Source organism: Salvia splendens, chromosome 1 (genome assembly GCF_004379255.2).
Source record: "Salvia splendens isolate huo1 chromosome 1, SspV2, whole genome shotgun sequence".
Classification (NCBI taxonomy): domain Eukaryota; kingdom Viridiplantae; phylum Streptophyta; class Magnoliopsida; order Lamiales; family Lamiaceae; genus Salvia; species Salvia splendens.
Genome location: NC_056032.1, coordinates 43247251 through 43270351, shown reverse-complemented (window position 1 = coordinate 43270351; position 23101 = coordinate 43247251). Strand labels below are relative to the sequence as shown.

The 23101-nt window shown below is 36.3% G+C and overlaps 3 protein-coding genes across 3 annotated transcripts; 1 reads left to right on the top strand and 2 right to left on the bottom strand.

Moving 5' to 3' along the window:
- The first annotated feature begins 6704 nt into the window (after positions 1-6704).
- Positions 6705-11271, top strand: LOC121753902 (inositol-tetrakisphosphate 1-kinase 3-like). Its single transcript, XM_042149200.1, has 10 exons — positions 6705-7419; positions 8589-8670; positions 8794-8826; positions 9346-9466; positions 9600-9692; positions 9929-10036; positions 10139-10315; positions 10464-10519; positions 10633-10717; positions 10837-11271. Exons 1-10 carry the CDS (start codon positions 7193-7195, stop codon positions 10905-10907), a joined length of 1053 nt encoding a protein of 350 aa, XP_042005134.1. The 5' UTR covers positions 6705-7192; the 3' UTR covers positions 10908-11271.
- Positions 11272-14462: 3191 nt separating this feature from the next.
- On the bottom strand, positions 14463-18313 carry LOC121753893 (ubiquitin-fold modifier-conjugating enzyme 1-like). The gene is made up of 4 exons (XM_042149189.1): positions 18189-18313; positions 16183-16635; positions 16012-16073; positions 14463-14857 (listed from the first exon to the last, which is right to left on the bottom strand). The coding sequence occupies exons 2-4, from the start codon at positions 16513-16515 to the stop codon at positions 14710-14712; spliced, it is 543 nt and encodes a 180-aa protein (XP_042005123.1). The 5' UTR covers positions 16516-16635; positions 18189-18313; the 3' UTR covers positions 14463-14709.
- Positions 16934-22949, bottom strand: LOC121753889 (probable beta-1,4-xylosyltransferase IRX9H). The gene is made up of 5 exons (XM_042149176.1): positions 22607-22949; positions 21389-22172; positions 19321-19570; positions 19005-19221; positions 16934-18340 (listed from the first exon to the last, which is right to left on the bottom strand). Exons 1-4 carry the CDS (start codon positions 22647-22649, stop codon positions 19051-19053), a joined length of 1248 nt encoding a protein of 415 aa, XP_042005110.1. The 5' UTR covers positions 22650-22949; the 3' UTR covers positions 16934-18340; positions 19005-19050.
- Positions 22950-23101: the final 152 nt, after the last annotated feature.

Genomic DNA, 23101 nt, shown 5'->3' with positions numbered 1-23101 from the left:
AGCAAGACCCATAAATTTTCCAATGCAACAACTAATTATGAAGCATGATAAAATTTAATACTACATTCGTTCCATAATAGTAGAGTAATTTCATTTTCTGCACTCATTTTAGAAAAATAATTATAAATAGTTAGATAAGTAAGAGAGAAAATATTGTAGATAAGACTCTTCTCTATATTATACTCCATACCATTTTTTGAAAATGAGTGCAATAAATGAAATGATTCCATTAATGTGGGAATAATATTCGAAGAGTTTTGGTAAAATTGGGTATTCGAAGATTATAATTAATTACTAAATTTTCAGAATATTGTCGGAAAATGTATAATTAGATGTGTATGCTTAGACTTTTGACTTTGAGCACGTTACAATATCATCGAGTCATGCCGGCATATCACTCTATGTTTGTAGTAGAGTGAGTTCCAAATCATTTTCAAGATTTGTTCAATTAAATAATTGCACATTTAAGTCGTGGAGGAATACATCATAATAACATGGTAGATCTGCAAAACTATGTAGGAAAAACAATTTATATTTATTGTTTAATTAGTAGTAATATTTACTTTACAAAGATTTAGAGTATATAAAGGCGTTTGATTGTCAAGAAAAGGCAATGAAGAATATATAATTAGACAAGAATTGTGGAATAATTACCTATTGTAGATTCTTGTTGAGCCCCCTTCCAAAAAGTCTTTTTTTCTTTTTAAGAAAAATGAATTACTGCATCCACTGAACCTTTTCGATGTTTTTTAGATGCCTGACAAATGACATTAACATAATATTTAATGACTAGTCAAATATCTGTTAGTGTATTCTATGTTTTATATTTTGCCACATTACCAAAAAATTAATTAAGTTTGATTAAATTCTGTTTCGTTCCATGATTCATAAATCAATTACAAAAATCATAAAATTTTAATTTGTAGCCTACAAACAACATTTTATTCATATTTTTTCACCGAACGGTGTAGTTTTCTTCGTAAGTTAGATAGAATTTTATTTTATCTCTCACTTGATCAATTTTTCATTAATTTTCGTATCTATAGAATCAAGATTATCGATAGTGGATAAATGAAATACATAAATATTTTAAAGATCAAATAAGTCCACAGGCTTAAAACTTAGAATCCAGATCAAATAAGTCCACTTACACTTTAATTTGGAAATTCCATCGAATAAATAAAGACTCGAATGATATGACAAATGTTCCAATATTGGTCAACTGTATGTGACAAATTTTGCATTATTTGATCAAGTTGGCAGTTTTTATTTATTTAAAAAATGGAATTCAATATAGACGATGGTACTAGTATACTGTTGAAGTGGGGTGTAGGTCCAAATTGTCACAAATAAGTGGAGTAATTAAGTTCCCTTAGATATGGACCAGCATTTTATTTAGATATTATTATGCATCGTGTCCACTACAACGACATCAACTTATAAGCATACATTCAAACACTCATCAATTTCTCGATAATTATATATGCGATACCTATCTACATATTTGGCTATGAGTGTCCATAAATTTTATCATTCCAAGTTAAAAGGAAAAATAAATAAATTAAACTTTGATTTTATGAAATTTGCATAAAAATATGCTAATACATGATTAAACTGGAATAGTTGATACGACTTGATTCGGCTCAAAATCTTAATCAAAACCGTTTCGAAATGCATACCATTAGGGAAAAACCAAATTTTACTTGAAAACCTGAAAAAACTATAAAAAATGCCGATTTTGAACAAAATCAGAACTTACCCATTTCCCAATTAGTTGGGTCGATTATAGTTCCACTTTCCGCAGAACCAGAACCGAAACAGGCAAACCCCCTCCCTAAAGTAGCTACTAAGTACTAATAATTGTGAGGTAGTAGTACAATAAAAAATTCCATAAAAATGAAAATGAACTAAACATAAAGAATCCTAGAAAATGAGCAACATGTTGCTAGTGTGCATGAGAATAAATATATAAGCAGACATTGTGGGAGTGTGTAGATATAAGTAGACATCAAGAAAGATATTCCATGTCCCATATATAAAGAAAAATGGAAGACTAGAGAGAGCTCCATATTGTAGGCTTAGTAAACAAACACAACCATATCTCTAAAACCAAAATGATATCCATCGATTCGTTTAAAGCGAATATAAAAATACATATGGATGCTAAAAAGATAAGGTACAACACGAGAACCATGTGAATACTTATTCATAATCCATCAAATATTATTTTAATATGACTCATCATATTTGCATTGTCACTTTCTCTCTCTCACACACACAATATTATTTGTGATAACACCATAATATTGGACTGTATTATAAAGCTAATACATTAACTCTGAAATTTAATTTTTGAAGTTTGACGGATATCTCTCTATTTTATGTTATCTTATGGCCAATTTGAAAAATTCGGAATTAAGTAATTTTTCAAGAATTTGAATTAAGTTGAGATTTGGAGTGTGAAAAAATTAATGTCATGTATCCGTTCATTCATGGATTGTAGTTGGTGTTCCAATTTCTCACTATCATTTTCATCGATTGCTATCAGAGGATGGAATTGGCTTGTTTGGAAGTGTTACGTTTTCTTAAACATATTTTATTGTATGAAATTTTTGTATTTCATTAGATTCAATTTGAGGTGATAGACTAGAAATGTCACAATTAATCAAATTTATATTATCATTCCAACCCCTTTGTCATTACATGCCAATATGCCAAGCATCATCCGTCCTAATTACTTACTTAAATTGATTTGTTTAAGAAATTAAGAGTTTTAATAGGATAAGGCTAGACAAGTTTTTATTTGCTTGATTTGATTTCGATTTTATCATCAATCTTTAAAAACGGTGATGTAGTACTAGATAACTACGACTTGAAGATTAATTTTGATGTATAGAAAATTGAATATTGGAATTATTTTGGTAGTTTTAAATTGTTATGTGATAATGTATGTTAGGTTTAATGTTCCCATAAAAATACAAGCTTCTAGTACTTGGTAATCGGTACGCACTATATTAAAAAATGAAGGAACGAATTTACTTCCAATTCCATCAAGACCTAATCGAAGGAATTTGTTGGATGAGTAACAATTGAAGTTAATTTAGTGTATGAATTATCATTGTCTTGTTTTTTAATCTATACTATATTCATTGTAGTTGCAATCTTATTTTAGTTTTTGAATTTTTAGTATTTTAAAATTTAAAAACAAAATGAAATTGGTCTGTGTTCTGGCTCACAAGTTAATTTGATTACTTTTTTTAGGTTGACCCATCAATTTGAAGTCATCATTGAAGTATTCTTGACCTTCTTGGTAAGTATTTGAAAATAATTATTGCTCCATAAACCGTTATACGGTTTAATAATTATTGCTCCATAAAAGAGATTTATTAGTTGGATATTAGTACTTCCAACTAATTTGAGATCAATCAATTGCAATTCTTTCCACATTATTAAATAATTAGGTCAAAATTACCTAATAGTAGTACTATAAAAAAATTAGGCAGAAAACATACATATTATTAATTACAGATTTTCATAAATTATCTAAAATTAAGATATCTTATCATACATTTACGTCTTGGTAATCTATTATTGAACCAATTAGACATGTTGTATTTAGAGCACTCGCAACGCATCTCGCGGGTGTCTCTTAACTCGTCCCTCCGAGATGAGACAGACGCGGGACGCGTTGCAGCGTCCCGTCTCGTCACTATCCCGCCGAGGCGCCCGTCCCACCGTGACGTGGCGCGCGCTGGCGCCACGCGTGACGCCCACTCGCTGGACAGCGAGTGGGCTTCGCCACGCTGATGCAATAAATCATTTTTTAAAAAAAATTTAAATTTAATAAAAAAATAATAAATCAAACTGTAATATTACCGTTTTCGACCGTTTTTTCTTTATTTTCATCACAAAATGTCCGGCGACGGAAACTCTGGCGGTGGCGGCTCCGGCGGGTTTGACATCAACGCGTTTGGCGACTGGGGGCATGTACAATGTATTGGGTGGTTCGGGTTCCGGTTCATCGACGCTGGGCACCCAAGGCTCGTCGACGCCGGCGGGGTACCAACCACCCCATTTTGATGTGGATGCATACGCTCGTCCCTCCGCCCCGAGGTATTCGCAGGGATTATCCCAAATTAGGGAGGATTATCCGGATGAACCCACTCTGGAAGGAGGACGAGGTGGTGGAAGCTCCAGGGCATTCGACGCAGTGGAGGAAGAGGCGGAGGCGGCCGAGGAGGAGGAGGAGGATGTAGGCCGGCATCCGTACAGCCGCAAGTACACGATGGCCGTATACAACGCCTGGATCAGCATCTCGTACGATCCCATCGTCGGGAATCAACAAACCCGGAAGTGCTTCTGGGAAAGGTCACCGAGGCCTACAACGAGATTAAGCCGAAGGGGTCCCGCCGCCGCACATTGAAGATGCTCCGCGCTCACTTTGACCGAGTCGACAGAGAGGTCAAAAAATTATGCGGCATCTACAAGACTGAAGTGACTCATTACCAAAGCGGAGGCACGGGAGCCGACATTCTGAGATCGGCTTTGCGAGTCTATTTCTACGACACCGGCAAAGAATTCAAACATGTCGATGTTTGGGAGGTCGTCAAAGACGAGGCAAGGTGGGTCGGCGGTGTCCAGTCCAGCACGGGCTCGACCTTGAAGCGCACGAAGCACACGACAGGTGGACAATACTCGTCTAGTGGGGGCGGTTCAGGCAGCGCCGCACAAGAGGTTGCCTCGCAGGAGGTTGAGGGCACAGCGGACGATGCAGGGGGTCCTCCCGTGGGCGCCGTCGGCCGCAAGGGACCAAGGCGGCGAAGGCGGCTAGAGGGAGGAGGGGCCGAGGCGAATCAAGCCAGGCGGGCTCCCAAGGGCCGCCCTCCTCCTTAATGTCCATGTACTTCACCGCCACGATGACGGACACTTCCCACATGACGCCTGCCCAATTTCAAGCCCATCATGCTGGCATTGTGTATCTGGCGGGACAACTTGGTATTCCACCTCCACCGCCTCCAGGGGATGATTCACCGGCGGAGTAGTTTTTATAATTTCTGTAAAATTGTATTTTAAATTATGTCTTTTTTTATTTATTTTGCCACGAATTTAATTATGTATTTTTTTAGGATTTTAAGTTGTAATTTTTATTTTATTTAATGAAGTGTATTTTTATTAATTGAATTTGTTGGAAATAAAAATAACAAATGAAATTGAATGAATAGTTAAGGGATGAGATGGTTAAGAGACGGATAAGAGATGGATGGTTGCAGGTTCTGTCTCTTAGTTAAGAGATGGAGTGAAAAGTACAGTGGAGCTCATGAATAGTTAAGAGATGAGACGGTTAAGAGACGGATAGGAGACAACGTTGTGGATTGCCTTATACCCTCTTCGTTCCAAGTTAGCGATGTATTTCTTTTTTGTACAAGATTTAAGAAATTGATGTTTAAAAATTAAATGAAGAGAGAATAAAATAGAATAGAAAATAAAGAAGAAAGAGTAAAAAAGAAGAGAAAAATATAATTTTTTTTCAAAAAAAAGGGAAATGAAGCAAGTAGCTTTGGACCACCAAAATAGAAATGCGAAATAAATAGATTGAGACGAAGAGATTATAACACAACTTTCATGCTATGATTAAATAGTAGAACAAATAATTTGCATTGATTCTAATATATCCATACCTTTAAAAGTCAGTTGAATATCATAAAATTTGGATTTATTCGGAATCATCACATCATAAAAAAAAATCAATCTGTGTTTTTCAAACAAACAACGCTGTTGATTTTAAGAATAGACGACATTCTTTGACCTACCGTTGGTGATGTGCATATATAATTTCTCGACTACATACAAATTCAGTAAAAAAATTGTCAAATAGTATAAATTTCTTAATATTTTTGCCTATTTTCAAAATTGCTGAATAACTAAAATTTGATTAGGGCTTTAGCAATGGGGCGCCCTATGGCGCCACGTCAGCAGTTTATCCTTCTACCTCCCCATCTACAGTGGGGCACCCTAAGGCGCGTCCTATAGCGCGTCACGTCATCATTTTTTTAATATTTACAAAATCCATACGAATTTAAAAAAATAATACATTAAAATATGAATTTCATAAACTTCATTTCATTTAATAAAAATTAATACATTACAATGCGAATTAAAAAAAACGCAAACTCAAACTCAGCGACGGCGGTTACGAGCCCACACTTCTTCAATCATGTCACTCATGAGCTGTGCATGCTCATGTTGGTTGCGCATTGATGCCTGTCTAGATAGAACCTCTTCGAAGCCTGACGGTAACCCTCTATCGGGTGTGTCGGTCGATCGTCCAAGTCGATTGTCCGCGACCTCCACAATGGGGCGGACGATGGCGCGGACGATGACCATCTTCGGCCCAATTGCGTAGAATAGCGCGGACGATGACCATCGTCCGCAACAGCCGCAATGGGGCGGACGATGGCCGCGGACGATGGTCATCGTCCGCGCTATCCTACGCGACCGAAGTATAGGCGCGACTATCGTCCGCGCCCTATGGCACGCACCCGCAATGAGTGCGGACGATGCATGGCGCGGACGATGCGCGCCATTGGGCGTGCCATCGTCCGCCCATTGTTGATGCTCATAGAGTTAATTGATTTTCAGTAATAATAGAATAAGGCTAGTGTTTTCCGCACCTCTCCCCTCTTTCTCTTCCCCAATAGAAACAACAAACAACACACATGTATATAGATACAATATACGTATAGATACACACCCATGATTTCGCATATTTATGTGTGTATATATATATAGGTGTTCGTCTTCATCGCTCCACACGTTGCATTTCAGCTTCTACACTACATAGCTTTCGCTCTACACCTCATCTCTCTCTCACTCTCCACAAACACGCCGTCTCTCCCTCTCTCTCTACCCTACCCTACCCTACCCTACCCTACCCGTTTCCTGCCTAAATCTCCGCTCTCTCGCTCCAATTCCAGCCCCATATTTCCACCCTTCACAAAATCTGACACTTGCTGCGTTCGGAGAGAGCCTCATTAACAAATAAATCAACGTGCACGAGGCGAATTTAACCAATCGAAATTAATTTTTTAATTACTGGCTTTGTTGGAAGAAGGGGATTGAATCTCGGCGTGTGTGTTTGAATAGTATACGTATCTACCTGTATATATCTATATTTAGGTAATCGGCGTTGGAGATGAGGATGGGTGGTGAAATCGAAGCCTACTGTAAAGAACAAAACGACGAGGAAGAGATTGTAGAAGACAGGGAGGTAGAGGACGAGAAAATGGTGGCGAAGATGAGATATTCCGCGGCTGCGATCGGTGGAGGCTTTTCTCCGCCGAAGGCTGTCGTCGTCGGTTACGCCCTAACTTCGAAGAAGACTAAGAGCTTTCTTCAACCCAAGCTCGAAGGATTAGCGAGGTAATTTCACGTTCCTATTTATATGTATGTTGAATTATGATTTTAACGTTCGATTTCTTAGTAATTATCCAGGAAATGAGGATATTTGTTTGTAATTTCTGTTCAGGGGAATGATTTGGTATAACTCTGTTTTTTTGATTTTTTTTCTTTTACTTTTTTATTTCTGATTGATGCATTAGCTATTGGAATGCTGAAACTGCTTGTGTTGAATCGATTCGTATTAAAACGCATCCATTTTGAATTTTAAAATCTTAAGACTTGATCATGGAGAAATTTGTATATCATCTATTGTATCTGTTCATAACTGTGTGTTTGCTTTTCCACTCATGTGTTTTGCTGATATTTTCTATGGAAACTATTTTGGGGGAAAATTGTGTTTATGTGAAATTTACGGTGGAATCGAATCTGGTTATGGATAAAAGGAATATTATTTGTGAAGATATTCTTAATGAAGTCAAATCTTCATGAAGATTTTTTGTGGTGTGTGTTCAATTGGTGGTTACATCTAGGATATTATTGAAGTAATTATATGGTGCTTTGTCACTTTCACCTGTTTTCGTACCCTTCCATTTTCTAGTACTCTGTTGATGAGTTGTCCTTTTTTTGCCTGTCTTGGAGGGAATGGACGTTTGATTTAATATGAATGAATTTATTTAGCTTTCAGTGACAGATATTTTCACTTTCTTAACCTCTTGATGTCTTAAAATGTGTTAATTTTGTCCCTTCTGTGCTTATTAACATAAGTGGATGGTTAAATTATGTTGGCACTTGGCAAGCCCCATTTACATTACAATGTTATTATCAACTGTCATAATCTACTCCCTCTTGACATTTAAACTACTCTTGGTTTATGCTAGATCCAAATCTCTCCATCTAATTGATGAGTATCTTTTGCTCCCATCTCATTTCTTTTCTCGAAAGGAAATTGGAAGTACTCCTATTTAGCAATTATACCTTTCTGAACCCCAAAATAGTTTATGGTTTGAGATTCAATGTGGAGTGCCTATCCTCTATTATCTTAGTGGATGAGAAAGAAACCACGCTTTTATGCTTTTACTAGAGAACCAATGATTTCAATGATAATAAATCCTCTCATGAAATATATATCTAACAATTACGCAGTACTTTCACCACTATTAGCTAACTGAATATGGTTGTCGGAAATGCAGGAACAAAGGAATTCTATTTGTGGCTATTGACCTCAGTAAACCACTTTCAGATCAGGGTCCCTTTGACATTGTGTTACATAAGGTGAGGTTTTTGTGTACCTTCTTGACCCTACTCAATGTCTTGATTAATCCTCTTTTATTCATTATCTTGGACAGTAAGATATATGGTTAATCTTTATGTTGATCATCTTTTCTTGTCATGCAGTTATCTGGAAAAGAATGGCGATGCATACTTGAGGTTTGTCGCATCATTCAGAGTCTCAGTCATGTTTATAAAATTACTTGCAAGATTTTAAGATTAGAACCAATTAGGCTACTCGGGAAATGCACTATTCATGTTGGTGACATGGATGGACATGCATTTTCTTTGACTGGTGGGCATCCATCAGTCCTCCACTCAACCCCATCTCCCTACTACTTTGTAGGCTATATTCATTTAATTTTGTAGTTTGGGCTTTGGACCGAGGATACACTTCTCTGAGTGGTTGGCAATAGAAGTTATCATTGCTTGAAGTAGTGTATTGTAATCAAATCATAGGCTGCCTTGTTACAAGAATGCCAGATTGCTGCATGCTTTTCCATGCAGGTGTTATTACTATAAAATATGATATTGTTTGGACTTCTATATGATTATTCGATAAGTAGCTATCACTTTACACCCCGAGGGTGTGCATATTTAACTGAGGGGCTCATACCTGTGAATTTGAAGACAATTTTTTCAGGGTCAATTATCATTCTTCCTTTTCACTTTTTGCAGGATTATCGTATAACACATCCCAACGTCACAGTTCTTGATCCTCCTGATGCCATACAGCATGTGTACAGCCGTCAGTCTATGCTCGAAGTTGTTGCTGAGCTGAATCTGACAGACCCGTATGGTAATCTTTTATTGGCATGCTATGTATACATAAGGCTATGCTTTCATTTTGAGCTCTTTTAAGGATGTCACAAACAGAGAAATAGTTCAGCTTTTGCAAAATAACTGACCTCCCCTGTCATTTTGTCTTACAGGAAAAGTGGGTGTACCCGAACAGTTGGTTATCAAGAAAGATTCATCATCTATTCCGGATTCTGTGAATATGGCTGGATTGCGGCTACCGCTGGGTATGTCCCTTTGACATGCTTAAAGTTCCCTATCAATAAGCAATTCTTGGGGTAGTTGTTATCTTTTGGGACTATTACAGCTTATATACCAACACACATCCGATACATAAGAAAATTTTGAACTGGTTACGGATGCTCCGACCAGTACTGTATATACTATGTTGTGATAATAAAAGATATTTGTGCCTTGGCTATTACTTGGATATCGTAGTAATCAAATTGTATATATATTTTAGTGGCAAAGCCGTTATTTGCAAAGTCACATGAGCTGTCTCTGGCGTATGATGAGTTGTCCCTCCAAAAGCTTGAGCCCCCACTCGTTCTGCAAGAATTTATTAATCATGGTATGAAATCATAGTTCATCTGGTTTCTGGTTTCTGGTTTCTGTTACCTATTCATAGAGGAATGTGTTAACTTCCTCTGAATATTTTCCTTTTGTAATTCAGGGGGCGTACTCTTCAAAGTTTATATTGTTGGAGAAGCAATAAAGGTACTCAGACGTTTCTCGTTGCCAGATGTCAGTAAGCGTGAGCTGAACTCAAGTGCAGGTGTTTATCGTTTCCCTCGAGTATCTTGTGCTGCTGCATCTGCTGATGAAGCAGACTTGGATCCTCATGTTGCCGGTAGGTGGACTTGCAATATGTGAAACAATCCATTTGTCTTCTGTTTCCATCTTCGAATATTTGATGTTTTTTGTTACTATCTTCTGCCTGTGCTAAATTTATGAAAGTTTATATACCAAAGGGACTAAAAAGCACTTTATTTCTGCAGAGCTCCCTCCAAGACCGTTACTTGAGAGACTGGCTAAAGAACTACGACACCGGCTGGTAGTCTTCTTGCCCATTTTGTTCTTGAATCCGTTTCGCAAGTATCTTTTGATTTTTCTTCTTCACTCTTGCTTGCTACTTTTTGAGTTCTAATCCTTGTGCCCCCGAAGCAGGGTCTCCGGTTGTTTAATTTGGATATGATTCGTGAGCATGGAACTCAAGACCGTTACTACATAATAGACATTAACTATTTTCCAGGTATATAACACCCCAGGCAATATATCTTCTTTCCACTGGATAGATAAGAAGTTCTGTCTTCAGAAACATAAAAGACACACACACTAACACGATTTCTAAATGCTTGTTGCATCTGACAGGATACGGGAAGATGCCCGGATATGAGCATATTTTTACAGATTTCCTTTTGAGCCTGGTTCAAAGCAAATAAAAAGTCTTTAAACACGACAAGAGACTTCTGAAAGATGTATAAACGATGCTCGTGCTGCACAAGACCCAAAGCAAAACCATATTAATGGTGTCCTTTGAAGTGCAAAGAATATTGAAAATTTGTTCCCTTCCTGGCTGATTCTAGGCGAAGGTTGTCGCTTCAAGGGCAATCGCCTCGTTGGTTGACGGAAGCCTTGCCCAATTTCTGTTCATTTTTTCATGTGTTTTTCATAATTTCACCACATTGTATGTTTTGTGATGGGGTGGTAGGTGGTGATTGTGAGTCTTGATGCTTAGATCAAGTAGCCAATCCCATCTCCTGTGTAAATCCTTCTTTTAAAGAAGCATCATGTAAATTCTCTTTATTGTTTATTTAGCTTTTCATAGTCTCACTTTACTACTGTTGAGCTGAAACTATGCTTCACAATCAAAATTTCAATGTAAAAGTGAATTGTTTATGCACGTAAATTAAGAATTTAGTGTCCTGTTTAATCTTTAATTTGAAGAGGTGAGGATAAAATAGTCTAATCCGAACACTAGATCCATTTTGGACTTCATTTGTCCTTAATAAATAGATTAGTTTTACTATTTTGAGTCGTTCCATAAAATTAGAACAAGTGTAAATATTAAAAGTTTTAATAAATAATAATCGTACACATCTTTTATAATGTGGACCCATAGTCCACTAACACTTTTTCCACTATCTTTCGCTCTCTCTCTAGCTTACTTTTTTCCATCTCTAAACTAATTTATCAATTGGATATTAAAACTCGTGTCATTTGCAAGTTTGTCTATTTTTTTTACGAGGGAGAGAGTATTAGTTTGATCATAAGAATTTATGTTATTTATTTTTGGAAAATGAGAAAGGGATCTATTCTCTTATTATGTGTGGTGATCTATTAATTTCGTTTCATGAAAAATTTGTCTACCATTTTGTAAATTGTAATTATCTTCATTATTTACCATATAGATATATCTCAAGTATTACATAGAGCATATAAAACTAACATTGCATGAGCGATATACTGATATTAGTTTTTGATTAATAATCTTTGTAATTATGTACGCACTTGTGTGCAAAGATAAATTCAACAAATCAATACTAGCATAAAATTAATCGAATATCATTATATTCTCATAAACAATACTTTAGTACGTAACAAGGTTTTGCAGAGAATAGTCTTATCTACATTATTCTCGCTTTACTTTATTATATATTCACTTTAATTATTTTTTATGATTTTTTCAAAACGAGTGCAAAAAAGAAGTGACTCAACTTTCTTGAGACAGAGGAAGTATATGTTACGGAGTAATTAATATGGTTACAAATAAAATAAACTCCATTGATGCTATATTAGATATACAAGTTTTTTTTTTCTATTATCTAGTAATAAAATAAAATTCCTATCACTTTTTTTTATATTGGTAAAATGTCTAATATTAAAAATTATAGTAAAATAAATTAGTTGTTATTTAAGTTTAAAATCACTTAAATTAAAATTGAATTGATGCTTTGAAATTATATTTAAAATTAAATTAGTCATTTCATAATTTGAAATCAAAATTAATATCAACCATATGAATCAATATATCACTATAACACTCAATATGTTATGTTAAAAATAATTTAAATCAACATGTATATGTCATTCAAAGTTTTGAGTTATTTCACATGAAAGGGAAATTAGTAGACTCTTCATTATTTTTCTAATCAATTTTTAAAGTTGCGATGAACCACAATCATAATTTGACCATAACTTGGGATATTTCCGACAATTTACCTTCCATTTTTAGTTGATAGTTTTATCGTTGGGGTTGATTTATTCTTACATAACTGAAATTGACTCCGCAACCGCTACATGCATTACATGACTTCATCGACCAGCATCGACATCAATCTGTCTAGAAAGGAGATGGTGATTCTTGGCACTCAGTATGCAGGGGAGATGGAGAAAGGCCTCTTTAGTGTTATGCATTATCTGATGCCGAAGCGCCATATCCTCTCCTTGCATTCGGGTTGTAACATGGGGAAAGACGGAGACGTAGCCCTGTTCTTCGGGTTATCAGGTACAGTACGTGCATTACTGGGTTCATTTGAATGACAAATCACGAAGTTTTATAAAATTTCAATTGTCCGTCTGAACAAATTTATGTCAAGGTTAATTCTTAATTGTCGATAAAATCACGAAGAATATATGTTTTGTCATGCACCTTTTAAATTTTGAATGACAAATCATGAAGTTTCAGAATTTTTTATTTTGTTTTTATTTATTAGTTTCGTAGCCTCGAAACAACGTCGTTTAGGCACTCATGCCGTCAAATTATTACATTTCTGCTTCATTATTCATCCATACTACCAAAATTTTACTCGTGTGTGCCAACTTGGCATTGCATTTGCCTATAATAAATCGTCATGAATAAATTGAGGATATTTGAAACTTTGTGATTTATTTTTCAAATTTTAAGAGTGGTGGGATAAACTAGAATTTGACCAACCTTTTTAATTTACAGGCAATTACCCCTTTATTTTATTTTATATTTTTTAAGTTCCTTAGCCTCGAAACAATGTCATTTAGTAATCCACGACATCACATTAATATATGTTTTTGCCACTATTCATCAACGTCACCAAAATTTACATGTGTGTGCCCATTTATCCAGAGAAAAAAAAATCATGGGACAATTGCGAATTTTGAAACTTTGTGATTTTACATGCAATTAACCATGTGTATATCTACCAATCATCTGATTGTGTGTATGTTTTCTTGTTATAGGGACCGGGAAGACAGACTCTGTCAACGGATCACAACAGGTTCTTGATCTGGAAATCCTTGATCCAGTTAACACGGTACGTCGTTGAGAGAGATAGAGAGGGAGGTAAGTTGTGATGAGATTAATGTATGTGTGGTTTTGCAGTGGAGTGATAAGAAGGCATACAAGGAGACATTGCTCAAGTTGGGAGGTCTATTCAAGAAGAATTTTGAAGGGTTTGTGAATTACAAGATTGGAGTAGACAACAAACTGACTCAGGAGATTTTGGCAGCTGGGCCTAATTTCTAACAAGATTGATTCTTGTGTTTACTCACTACAAGATTTGCACAAGCACCATTTTTGGTAGTACTAGGATGCTTTTAATAAATGTTCATTCATTTTATTAGACTTTTCTTTCTTTTATGCAAGTTGGGACTGATTAGTGTATTTTTCCTTCTCACAAAAAAGCTCCCAAAATGATGGAGATGTTTACAAAAACTATATCACAGTTATTTAGAATATGTATCCATTTATGTGATTTTAATTTGCTGATAAAGTAACAAAATGATGCAATGAAGATAAACCTTTAAAATGGGAAAATTACTATAAAAAAACATGAAATTTGGTCAAATTATGGATTGTCCCGTACCTTAAAACATTAGTCAGAGAACCCATTAAGCTTGAAAACGACCAAATTTTTTGGTCATTTCCAAGATATCAGGAACATGTGCTACAAAACAGCTGTTTTAGGGTCATTTCCAATAATAAGATCCATAATCATGCAATCACATGACTCTCAACAAAGTAATAAATACCAGAAAAATGGATTGACGATTAAGTAACATGTAGTACTACAAATGGAGTATTAGATTTTGTGTAGAGTTTGAACTCAGCATGGAATAAGTAACAAAGAGACAAGTAGAAAACATCAATTCAAGAAGTTTTCACATCCCCGACAAAGACAAGATTCAGTATGATTTGGATATTGTGATTCTCATAAAGTTATGTTCCTACCCGGCTGTATAATTCGTTAACAATTTATTAGTTAGCACTCAAACAGCCTTTACATCGGGGGACTCACTGGATGCGGTCGTGTCATCTTTGTGCTTGACCATTCCAGAATCAACAAGAATAGGAATCTCTGCAGCAAGCCATGGTGCAAGGCCCAAGCAAAGTGCATGTGCTATGCCAAACCTAGGACTGGGAAATTCGAACAAAAAACAAAGTGGAGTCAGAATAGCCACTCACAGTCTGTGTACAAATTGAACTGATCAAGACAAATATTGAAGTATGTCTTCCGTTGGAAAGTGAAAAACAAAGAAACTACCAGCAAAAGTTTCAGTCTTGTGGTTCAAAAATATTTTCGGCAGAAACTAATGTCCATCGATGGTTGAGCTTGTGGGTCAGTATAATGAGCATTCACTAGGCAGAAACCAATGTTCAACGAACAATAGTTGTCAGAATTGAGATAGGGGGTTGGATTGAGCATTGGATGATTCCTTTTCATAAAAGAGACTGACATAAAAGCTAGTTGGTGATTAAATTGTGAAACATACGTGTAACATTGTAGATAAAAAATCGCAATGATATCATTGCTAATGACTCGGCTAATTGGCTTTTCATATATCAATAGAGTTGGAACTTTGTACACCCTTTCACTAGCATACCACCATAATACCAGAGCTAAATGGATATCCAACAACTAAATTCGTATCTATTCCCATAATCATCTTAGTAACACCTTTAATCCTCTCCCCTAAACCATCTAATATGCTTCAGTCCTCTCAGAAAGTTATAACCATCGTTAGGAACCTTAACATATGAGGCATCACAGTATCAATGGGAAAAGGCTTTACAATAAGCATCAAACTGGAAATTTCACAGTTCGTTTATAATCAGAAATCTATGAAGATAATACATATCCACATCTAGCTAATGGTTACCAAAACACACCACATTCGATGCACTCCCAATCAAGGTTCACATAATTTCCATAAAAAAAACACGTTTCATAGACCAAACAAGACCTTGCAAACAGTATCAATAGTTATCTCACTCACAGGTTAGAACACATTTAATCAAGTTTTCCATAATTTCCGTTAAAAACAGTGTAGTAGACCAAACAAGACCTTGCAAACAGTATCAAAAGTTATCTCACTCATTACAATTCGCAAGAAAACTGAAACTAAACCACATTTGAAGCACTCCCAATCAAGTTTTCCATAATTTCCATAACATGTTTTGTAGACCAAACAAGATCATGCAAACAGCATAACAGTTATCTCACTCATCACCATTCACAAGAAACACAGAATAAAATAAGAAATTCAATTAAAACAAAATTGAAAATTTACCAATTTTTAGCCCACAGCGGCTTGAAATGCACTGTCAGGCATATCTTCCCTCCTCTATACATCTACACAGCGCACAAAACAACAAAATCAACAAATCACATCAAAAATAGGAAGAGAGAGAAACACGCACCCAAACACAGACACTAAACAAAGCCGTTAAAAAAATGAAACCTTTTGGGTTTTGCCGTCGAGTTGGGGCAATTCGAGTTCAGGGGCGGTGGCGGGATAAGTTACGGGGATATCGAATTGCAAATCGAACTCGTATTTGAGCAAATTGTGGATGTACCAGCACTTGCCGGTCCAGCGGGTGCCCTCCGGGTTGGCGGCGGAGATCCTGAACCAGTCGTTGTCCTTGGATTTGTTCATGGCGGTGTAGGCGATCAGCGCCTTGTACTCCTCCTTCAGCCGCTGCGTCCACGCGGCGCCGTCGCGCGGCCCGGCCTTCACCGACAGCAGTGGGATCTGCGTCAGCGTCGATTTCGTTGTCGGATCCCAAGTCTCCATGATTTCCGACGATTGAATTGATTCAGAGTGTTGGGGAGTTGGTTACCTCTGCGTCAGTTTTACGAACTTTCCAACTCACCCAATAATTATTCCATTTTCCATTTATACATGCCCTCGATTCTACAAAATTAACCTTAATTTAATTTTGTATAGTCTAATAAAAATAGAGAAATTTTATTTTTAGTTTAGATAAAACTCATTCTCCATTGACAATTTTCTATTCATTTTTTTCTCGTCTCTTTTTCATACTTCACCAATTATATATTATAATTCATATAATTGCAAAATTGTCTACCTCATTCGTGCCAATGTAATTAAAGTGTATCAATTGAGCACCAATATTAAGGATAACTATTTAGTGAGGTAAATAGAGAAAGAAAAAAAGTAAGATAAAACAAATAGAAAAGTGAATTGAGTATAAAGTACGAAAAAGAATAAAATACATGACAGCAAAAAAAGAGAAGAAATGACTTAATTACATTTTTGGTATGGAGAGTAGCAAGTAATTTCATCATATGGTAAATGGCTTTCTTCCACTATCATTTTGAAGGTAAACTCAGTCTTTTTCCTATAAATAAAATGACAATTCCTGTATGACTGGTATTAAAACACCATAAAAAGGGCTACAGACAATATGGACAAAGAAACTGTCACCTCATGTGAGGCTCTATTCCTATATTACTGCAATCACCAACTCCTATTTCACACACCCACAACACCATAGGAACGTGCATCCTCCCCCGACAGGCCCTCTTAATACGTATAGAAGCTATACCACAAAAATGAGTGTTGTTTCAGCAGAGTTCTCAAAGGTAAGAAAAAATTATAAATGGAAGCAGGGACGGAGACACAGTGGGCCAAGCCACCGCTCCAGCGGTGGCTTGGCCGGTCCCGGTCGCAGAACTTTCACCATGGCCGTCACTGTTTTTGTTTCAGCTGCGGCGAGTTTTAATTTTATGCAGACAGAAGAGGGGGAAGGAGAGAGAGTGAAAGCCAAAAAAGGGAAAAGGGGAGAGTTAAACTTAAAAAACAATTAAGCATTTTACTTTACAGCTGTCACGCAGGGGTCCACTTTCCGTTTTGTGTGTACATATATTTCTTAAATAAATTAAAACAATGATATAATCGAAGATGCACTCTTTTTTGTTGAATAATAGTATTAATATTAAACACTAATATTGTGTATATAATTAACAGATTAATTTGCATGTTTCCATAATACTTATTTATTTATCTCAAACTCAGTATAATAAACTATGAATTTTTATTTTTTTTCTCAATCATCACATACATGTACAAGATGTTTTTTTTGGTATTTAAGTGTACAAAACTATGTTTTTATTAGAATAAGCATCTTTCTTTATTTATTTTCTTTTTTATCTTTTTCAAATAAAAACTATGGTTTTGAACGCCAAGGATGGGAAATATTTATTAAACGCATTATTTTGATACTAATTTGAAATTAAATGCATATGATTTTTAACAGTAATTTAATTATCATATCCAAGGATGGAAAATATATTTTACTTTGTTCATCAAATGAAATACTATCTTTAGTAAAATTTTATTCATTTTGTTTTTTTTATCTACGCTCAATTAGGTAGTTTACTAATTGGCTCAGAAAATGAATTATTAATATTATTAATAATTTTTATATTTCAGCCCCGGCTTACCTAAATTTCTAGTTCCGTCCCTGAATGGAAGTAGGGCCTGTTGCAGTTCCCGTTACGAGTCTCCTTTGGAGGGCAAGTCTCCTGCTTTAAAATGGGGACGAGCCGAATTGATTTGGCTTCAAGTCAGCAATCACCTCCAACAGATAATGCACCTGCGACAGTATAAAACTAGTGTTAGCAAGCAGACGACTATAGGATTGACTGATGTTAGTGGTTCAGAAGGATTTCCATAACTCAATAATTATGTTACTAAAAAAGAAAGAAACGAGCTACCGGTGAGAACATTGGCATACTTTGTTCTAGTAAAGCATACACACTTTATAACCAAAACAATAGTGTACTTCATATTTATTAAGGTTTCAAAAAATTTGTTCGTAGTTACAGTCTCTATATTATCCCAGTAGTGCTGTACAATTATAATTTTTCATTACAAATAAATACTCATAAAACTACACATTAAAAATCTAGCGATGCAGTACCTTTAGCTAGTATCCATAAAATATCTGAGAGATTGGTTCATGTTAGTATTAGTTTTACCCGAGCCAAAACCACCCACTTATCCTAGGGAAACTTTTCCTAGGCTCTTGAAGGTGGGAGACTGCGATTGCATACAAATATTAATAATCAATTTGAACAGCACAGAGTAGTAGTATCAATTAGCAGCTTAGGCATATGCATGGCCAGACTTTTTGGCTAAGATCAAGTACATTTACTATTTCTTAGGATTTATAGATTAATTAATGAACAATCTTGAGAATCAAAGTACATCTCATGGTCATGGATCAAAACAAAATAAGCTTAGGACATAAAGCATACCTCCAGACCAAACATGAGTCGTGTAATCCCATTGGAACAAATTATATCACTTGGAAGGAATAACTACATCAAGATTCTTCGGCAGTACCCAGCCCTTAGGAAAAGCAAGTCCATGGGCTTCTAGATGAAGGTGCCAATTCATTATCCTGTTACAACCTAGAGGAATACCTTCCATCTGACTCTCGTCTTCCACGATCTGTTCTATGAAAGTTGTCTCCTGGAAAGAAGTAACAAATTTTCCAAATAGAATTTGAATTATGTTTGAGCTGGATATGATTTAAAAAATGACAGCACATATGAATGAAATGATACGCACTTGGAAACCCTCTTTTACTGTGTCTAACTGCCTGATAGGACCTGAAGTTGGTCGATGCCATCTCTTGGGATCCCACAATATAATACTATTGAAGGAAAAACCAGCCATATCCACATGGAATCTCCGGAGTCTTTTACTCTTCTCATTTGTGTGCCATCCTATTACTTGACTTCCATTGCAGACAGGGCCTTCCAGTATTGCTTTATTTTTGCTTTGAGCCAGCATGACAACGGGCCAAGTACCAAAACGACTGAATAGAACCAAGACAACAGATGGTTTATAAGAAATGAAGAGAAAGCATTCTATGCTACAGCAGAGAGATCGAGTGATATATAGTGAGATTCAAAGCTTGGTCCTGGTCAGACAATAAGATCTAACACCAAAGCCTTGAGCTATCATGTTTTCCATGGTCAGACAAAAAGAATCAGAAATCCACACACCCACACACACACAATGCAAAAACAAAAAAAACAATAGGCAATATGTCTTCAATTCCAAAGGGAAAATTTCTGTTTCTTAGCTCAAATTATCAATTTGTAAGTTTTGTTTAACAATCATTTTACATTTCCAAACAATCAAGAAACAGATACATCCTTTCATGCAGATACCAAACCCATTATAAGATGTCAAAACAACCCCATTACTTGATGGGAAACTATCATAAAATAAAACAAATACTTACTGTTTTTTAAACATATTAGAACTTTTCTTTTAAACGCACTTCAGCCTTGGGGAAACTATCATAAAACAAATACTTATTGTTTTTTATACATATCAGAACTTTTCTTTTATAACAAATACGAAGGCAAAGGGACTAACAGCTAGGAAGCAAAGTATGGAAGTACAAGTTGATATTTCACATACTTTGGAAGGGCTTGTTTTCACATTTGAGCCTAACCTCTAAGCTATGATACACCATAAAGTGGCAGTATTGATAACCCGAGTTAACCAATTCTCCATTACTTAGTAAATAAAAACATGCATAACCATTTCCAGGCAAGCTAATTAGACTGTCAATACGTATAATAACTAACATAATGTGATTGCAGAAGAGAAATCAATCACCTTAGGATGACATCTGCCAAATAAATATAGGTAAACTACAACAAAATATTTGGGTACCAAAGCATAGATTTGGTCACTCTTAAATAGAGGAGTTTCTGTAGTAGTAACTATATACTCCAATTCAGTTTATCCCAGTCCCTAAACTTAACCTCATTGCTTATACACGAGGAGAGTGACATAGTCTTACTTATTGCTCATTAAGCCAATAACAGCAAAGTCAGGGAAAGACATGAATATGAAGATGAAAGAGATGAAAAGTAACTGGTTTCCCCATTCCAAATTTCAGCATAAAAACGAAATTAATATTTAAAGTGACTGCTTATGCCACAATCCAAAGTTTTCTGAGATCCATAAGTTATCAAAAAGAAAATGAAAATTGGTTGAAAACCAACCTAACTGTTCCAAAGCAAAGGTACAGTTCTATCATTGATTAGATTTTATACATTTTAACTAAAATTACACAAATTCAAGAAATGAACCACAATCATTTAACTAAAACTTATAATCAGAAAGTGATCAGCCCAAACACATGGGTCATTGAACAGCATAAAAGGAACTTCAACCGACATATTTAGTTGCAGTTCACAACTAGATCCTACACATTCAAACTCACATTAACAGAGTCAAGGATCATAACAAACAGAATACAGCCCCTTATATATTTATATATAATGCCTAGAAAGCATAGAATACTATGAGAGTGCAAACCAAAGGTCAGAACAATGAGTAAGTTACACAGCAAAGAAGACTGCATTATGTAATAGCTTAATCGTCCTAAAGCACCATTGTTTTGTAACAAAAAAATGTTCTCAGATAGCTGAACTATAAATCAAACTTTAGACTCTTCTTGTACGTTTTTATACAGTATAAGAGTGTGTGGATATTAACCTCATAATCATATTCCTATACTATGATTACCTATAGTGGAAAGAACAGATATTTTCAGGTAAGACCATATAATTGTGAAAAGCAGGTAAAAATGCTGCTTGTAGTAATATCCAACCTGATTTCTCTCATGCTCTCAAATAGCTCAAGCGAGTAAATATTATCATCAGCAGCAAAATACACCAACCCGTCGAGTCTATGCCTCTCTATATGTTCAAGTGCCGTATTCCGCTGGTGCACACCCCTATCCTTTACATCTGTATTATTTTGCACACAAACCAAATGTCTATACATAATGCCCATATTTCTCAACATCTCTGCAGTCTCCACGGATGCCTCGTTCATCTCTACCACAATCCACAAAACTGGCGGTTTGACCAGTCTCAAGAGCTGCCCTAACCTATTCAAATAGTATGCCTGAATAGCCCTGCTATAAGTTGGACTCACCACAATCAATTGTTTGCCTGCCACAAAATCCAAAACCTTCTTCATATCAGTTTTATCAATCTTCTCAACCACTCCTAATTCAACAGCACCGACCAACAAATCATTCTCCTTTAACTTCTCAATAGAAGCTAAATCGCCCGCACTCTTCTGAACACTCACCGCCTCCGGCTTCATTTCGAACGAGAAATCGGTCTTCCTCAAATCCCCTTGCCGTAATTCACTAAAATCGCTATTGAACGGCGCCATGCCGAGCAAAAGCCCTAAGAAGAAACACATGAAGCACCGGAGAAGCGATTTATTCCAGGAAAACTGAAAATTCTTCCGAGTCTGGTGCTTCCGGAAGAAGACTCCGGCAACGAATCTACGAAGTGGAGAGAAAGTCGTTTTTCCTTGCGGAAACTGCTTCTGCGACGGCGATTGCGGCGAAAATGGTGTATTGGCTCCGTTCTGATGGGGGAGGGTTATCCACACTTATATAGACAAGCTAGGATCATCACCAAGCCGATGTGGGACAAGATATTAAAAATTTAACACGCCCCCTCACGTGTGGGCCGGAATGACACATCGGACTTCCATCACGTGGGTAGACAACGTGAGGGGGCCGGAATGACACATCGGACTTCCACACGGAATGACACATCGGACTTCCATCACGTGGGTAGACAACGTGAGGGGGCCGGAATGACACATCGGACTTCCATCACGTGGGTAGACAAGAGAAGAGATAAAGAGATATAATCCATCATCGACTTGGGCCCTGCTCTGATACCATATTAGAAATGAGCCACTCACCCCTTAAAAGGCCTCATAAGGGGGAGGGTTATCCACACTTATATAGACAAGCTAGGATCATCACCAAGCCATGTGGGACAAGATATTAGAAATTTAACACGAACGTTATACGGCGATAAAGTTCTCCGAATCGAAGCCATTTATCCCGTCCAAATCGCATCCAGAACAGCGCAGGAATAGGAGTTGCGATGCGATGAGAAAGTAGTGGTGGATCAAATGCAGCTTAATAACCCTTCCTTAGCCGGAATTGGAAACCCTAAGACGCAACCGAGCTGAAATGGAAAGAAAAATAGAGGGAAATTAACAGCTTTAATTGAAGTTAGGGAGAGAAACTTGATTTTCAGAGGAAAATATTTTGCGTGTAGGCAACAGAGGAATGGAGGGAGACGAAAAATATGATAAATGAATGCTGCTGCAGTTTCTGCTTTCAAAAACATGCACCGCTTGGCTAATGTGCGCTGTCATGTCCCCAGCAATTATTTTTTAATTTAATGTAATTCTATAACATAAATTGATGTAGTAATTACTCCCTGTATTTAAAATATAAAATTTAATTTAAGTTAGAGCATCCTTTAATGTTGCTTCTTTACCA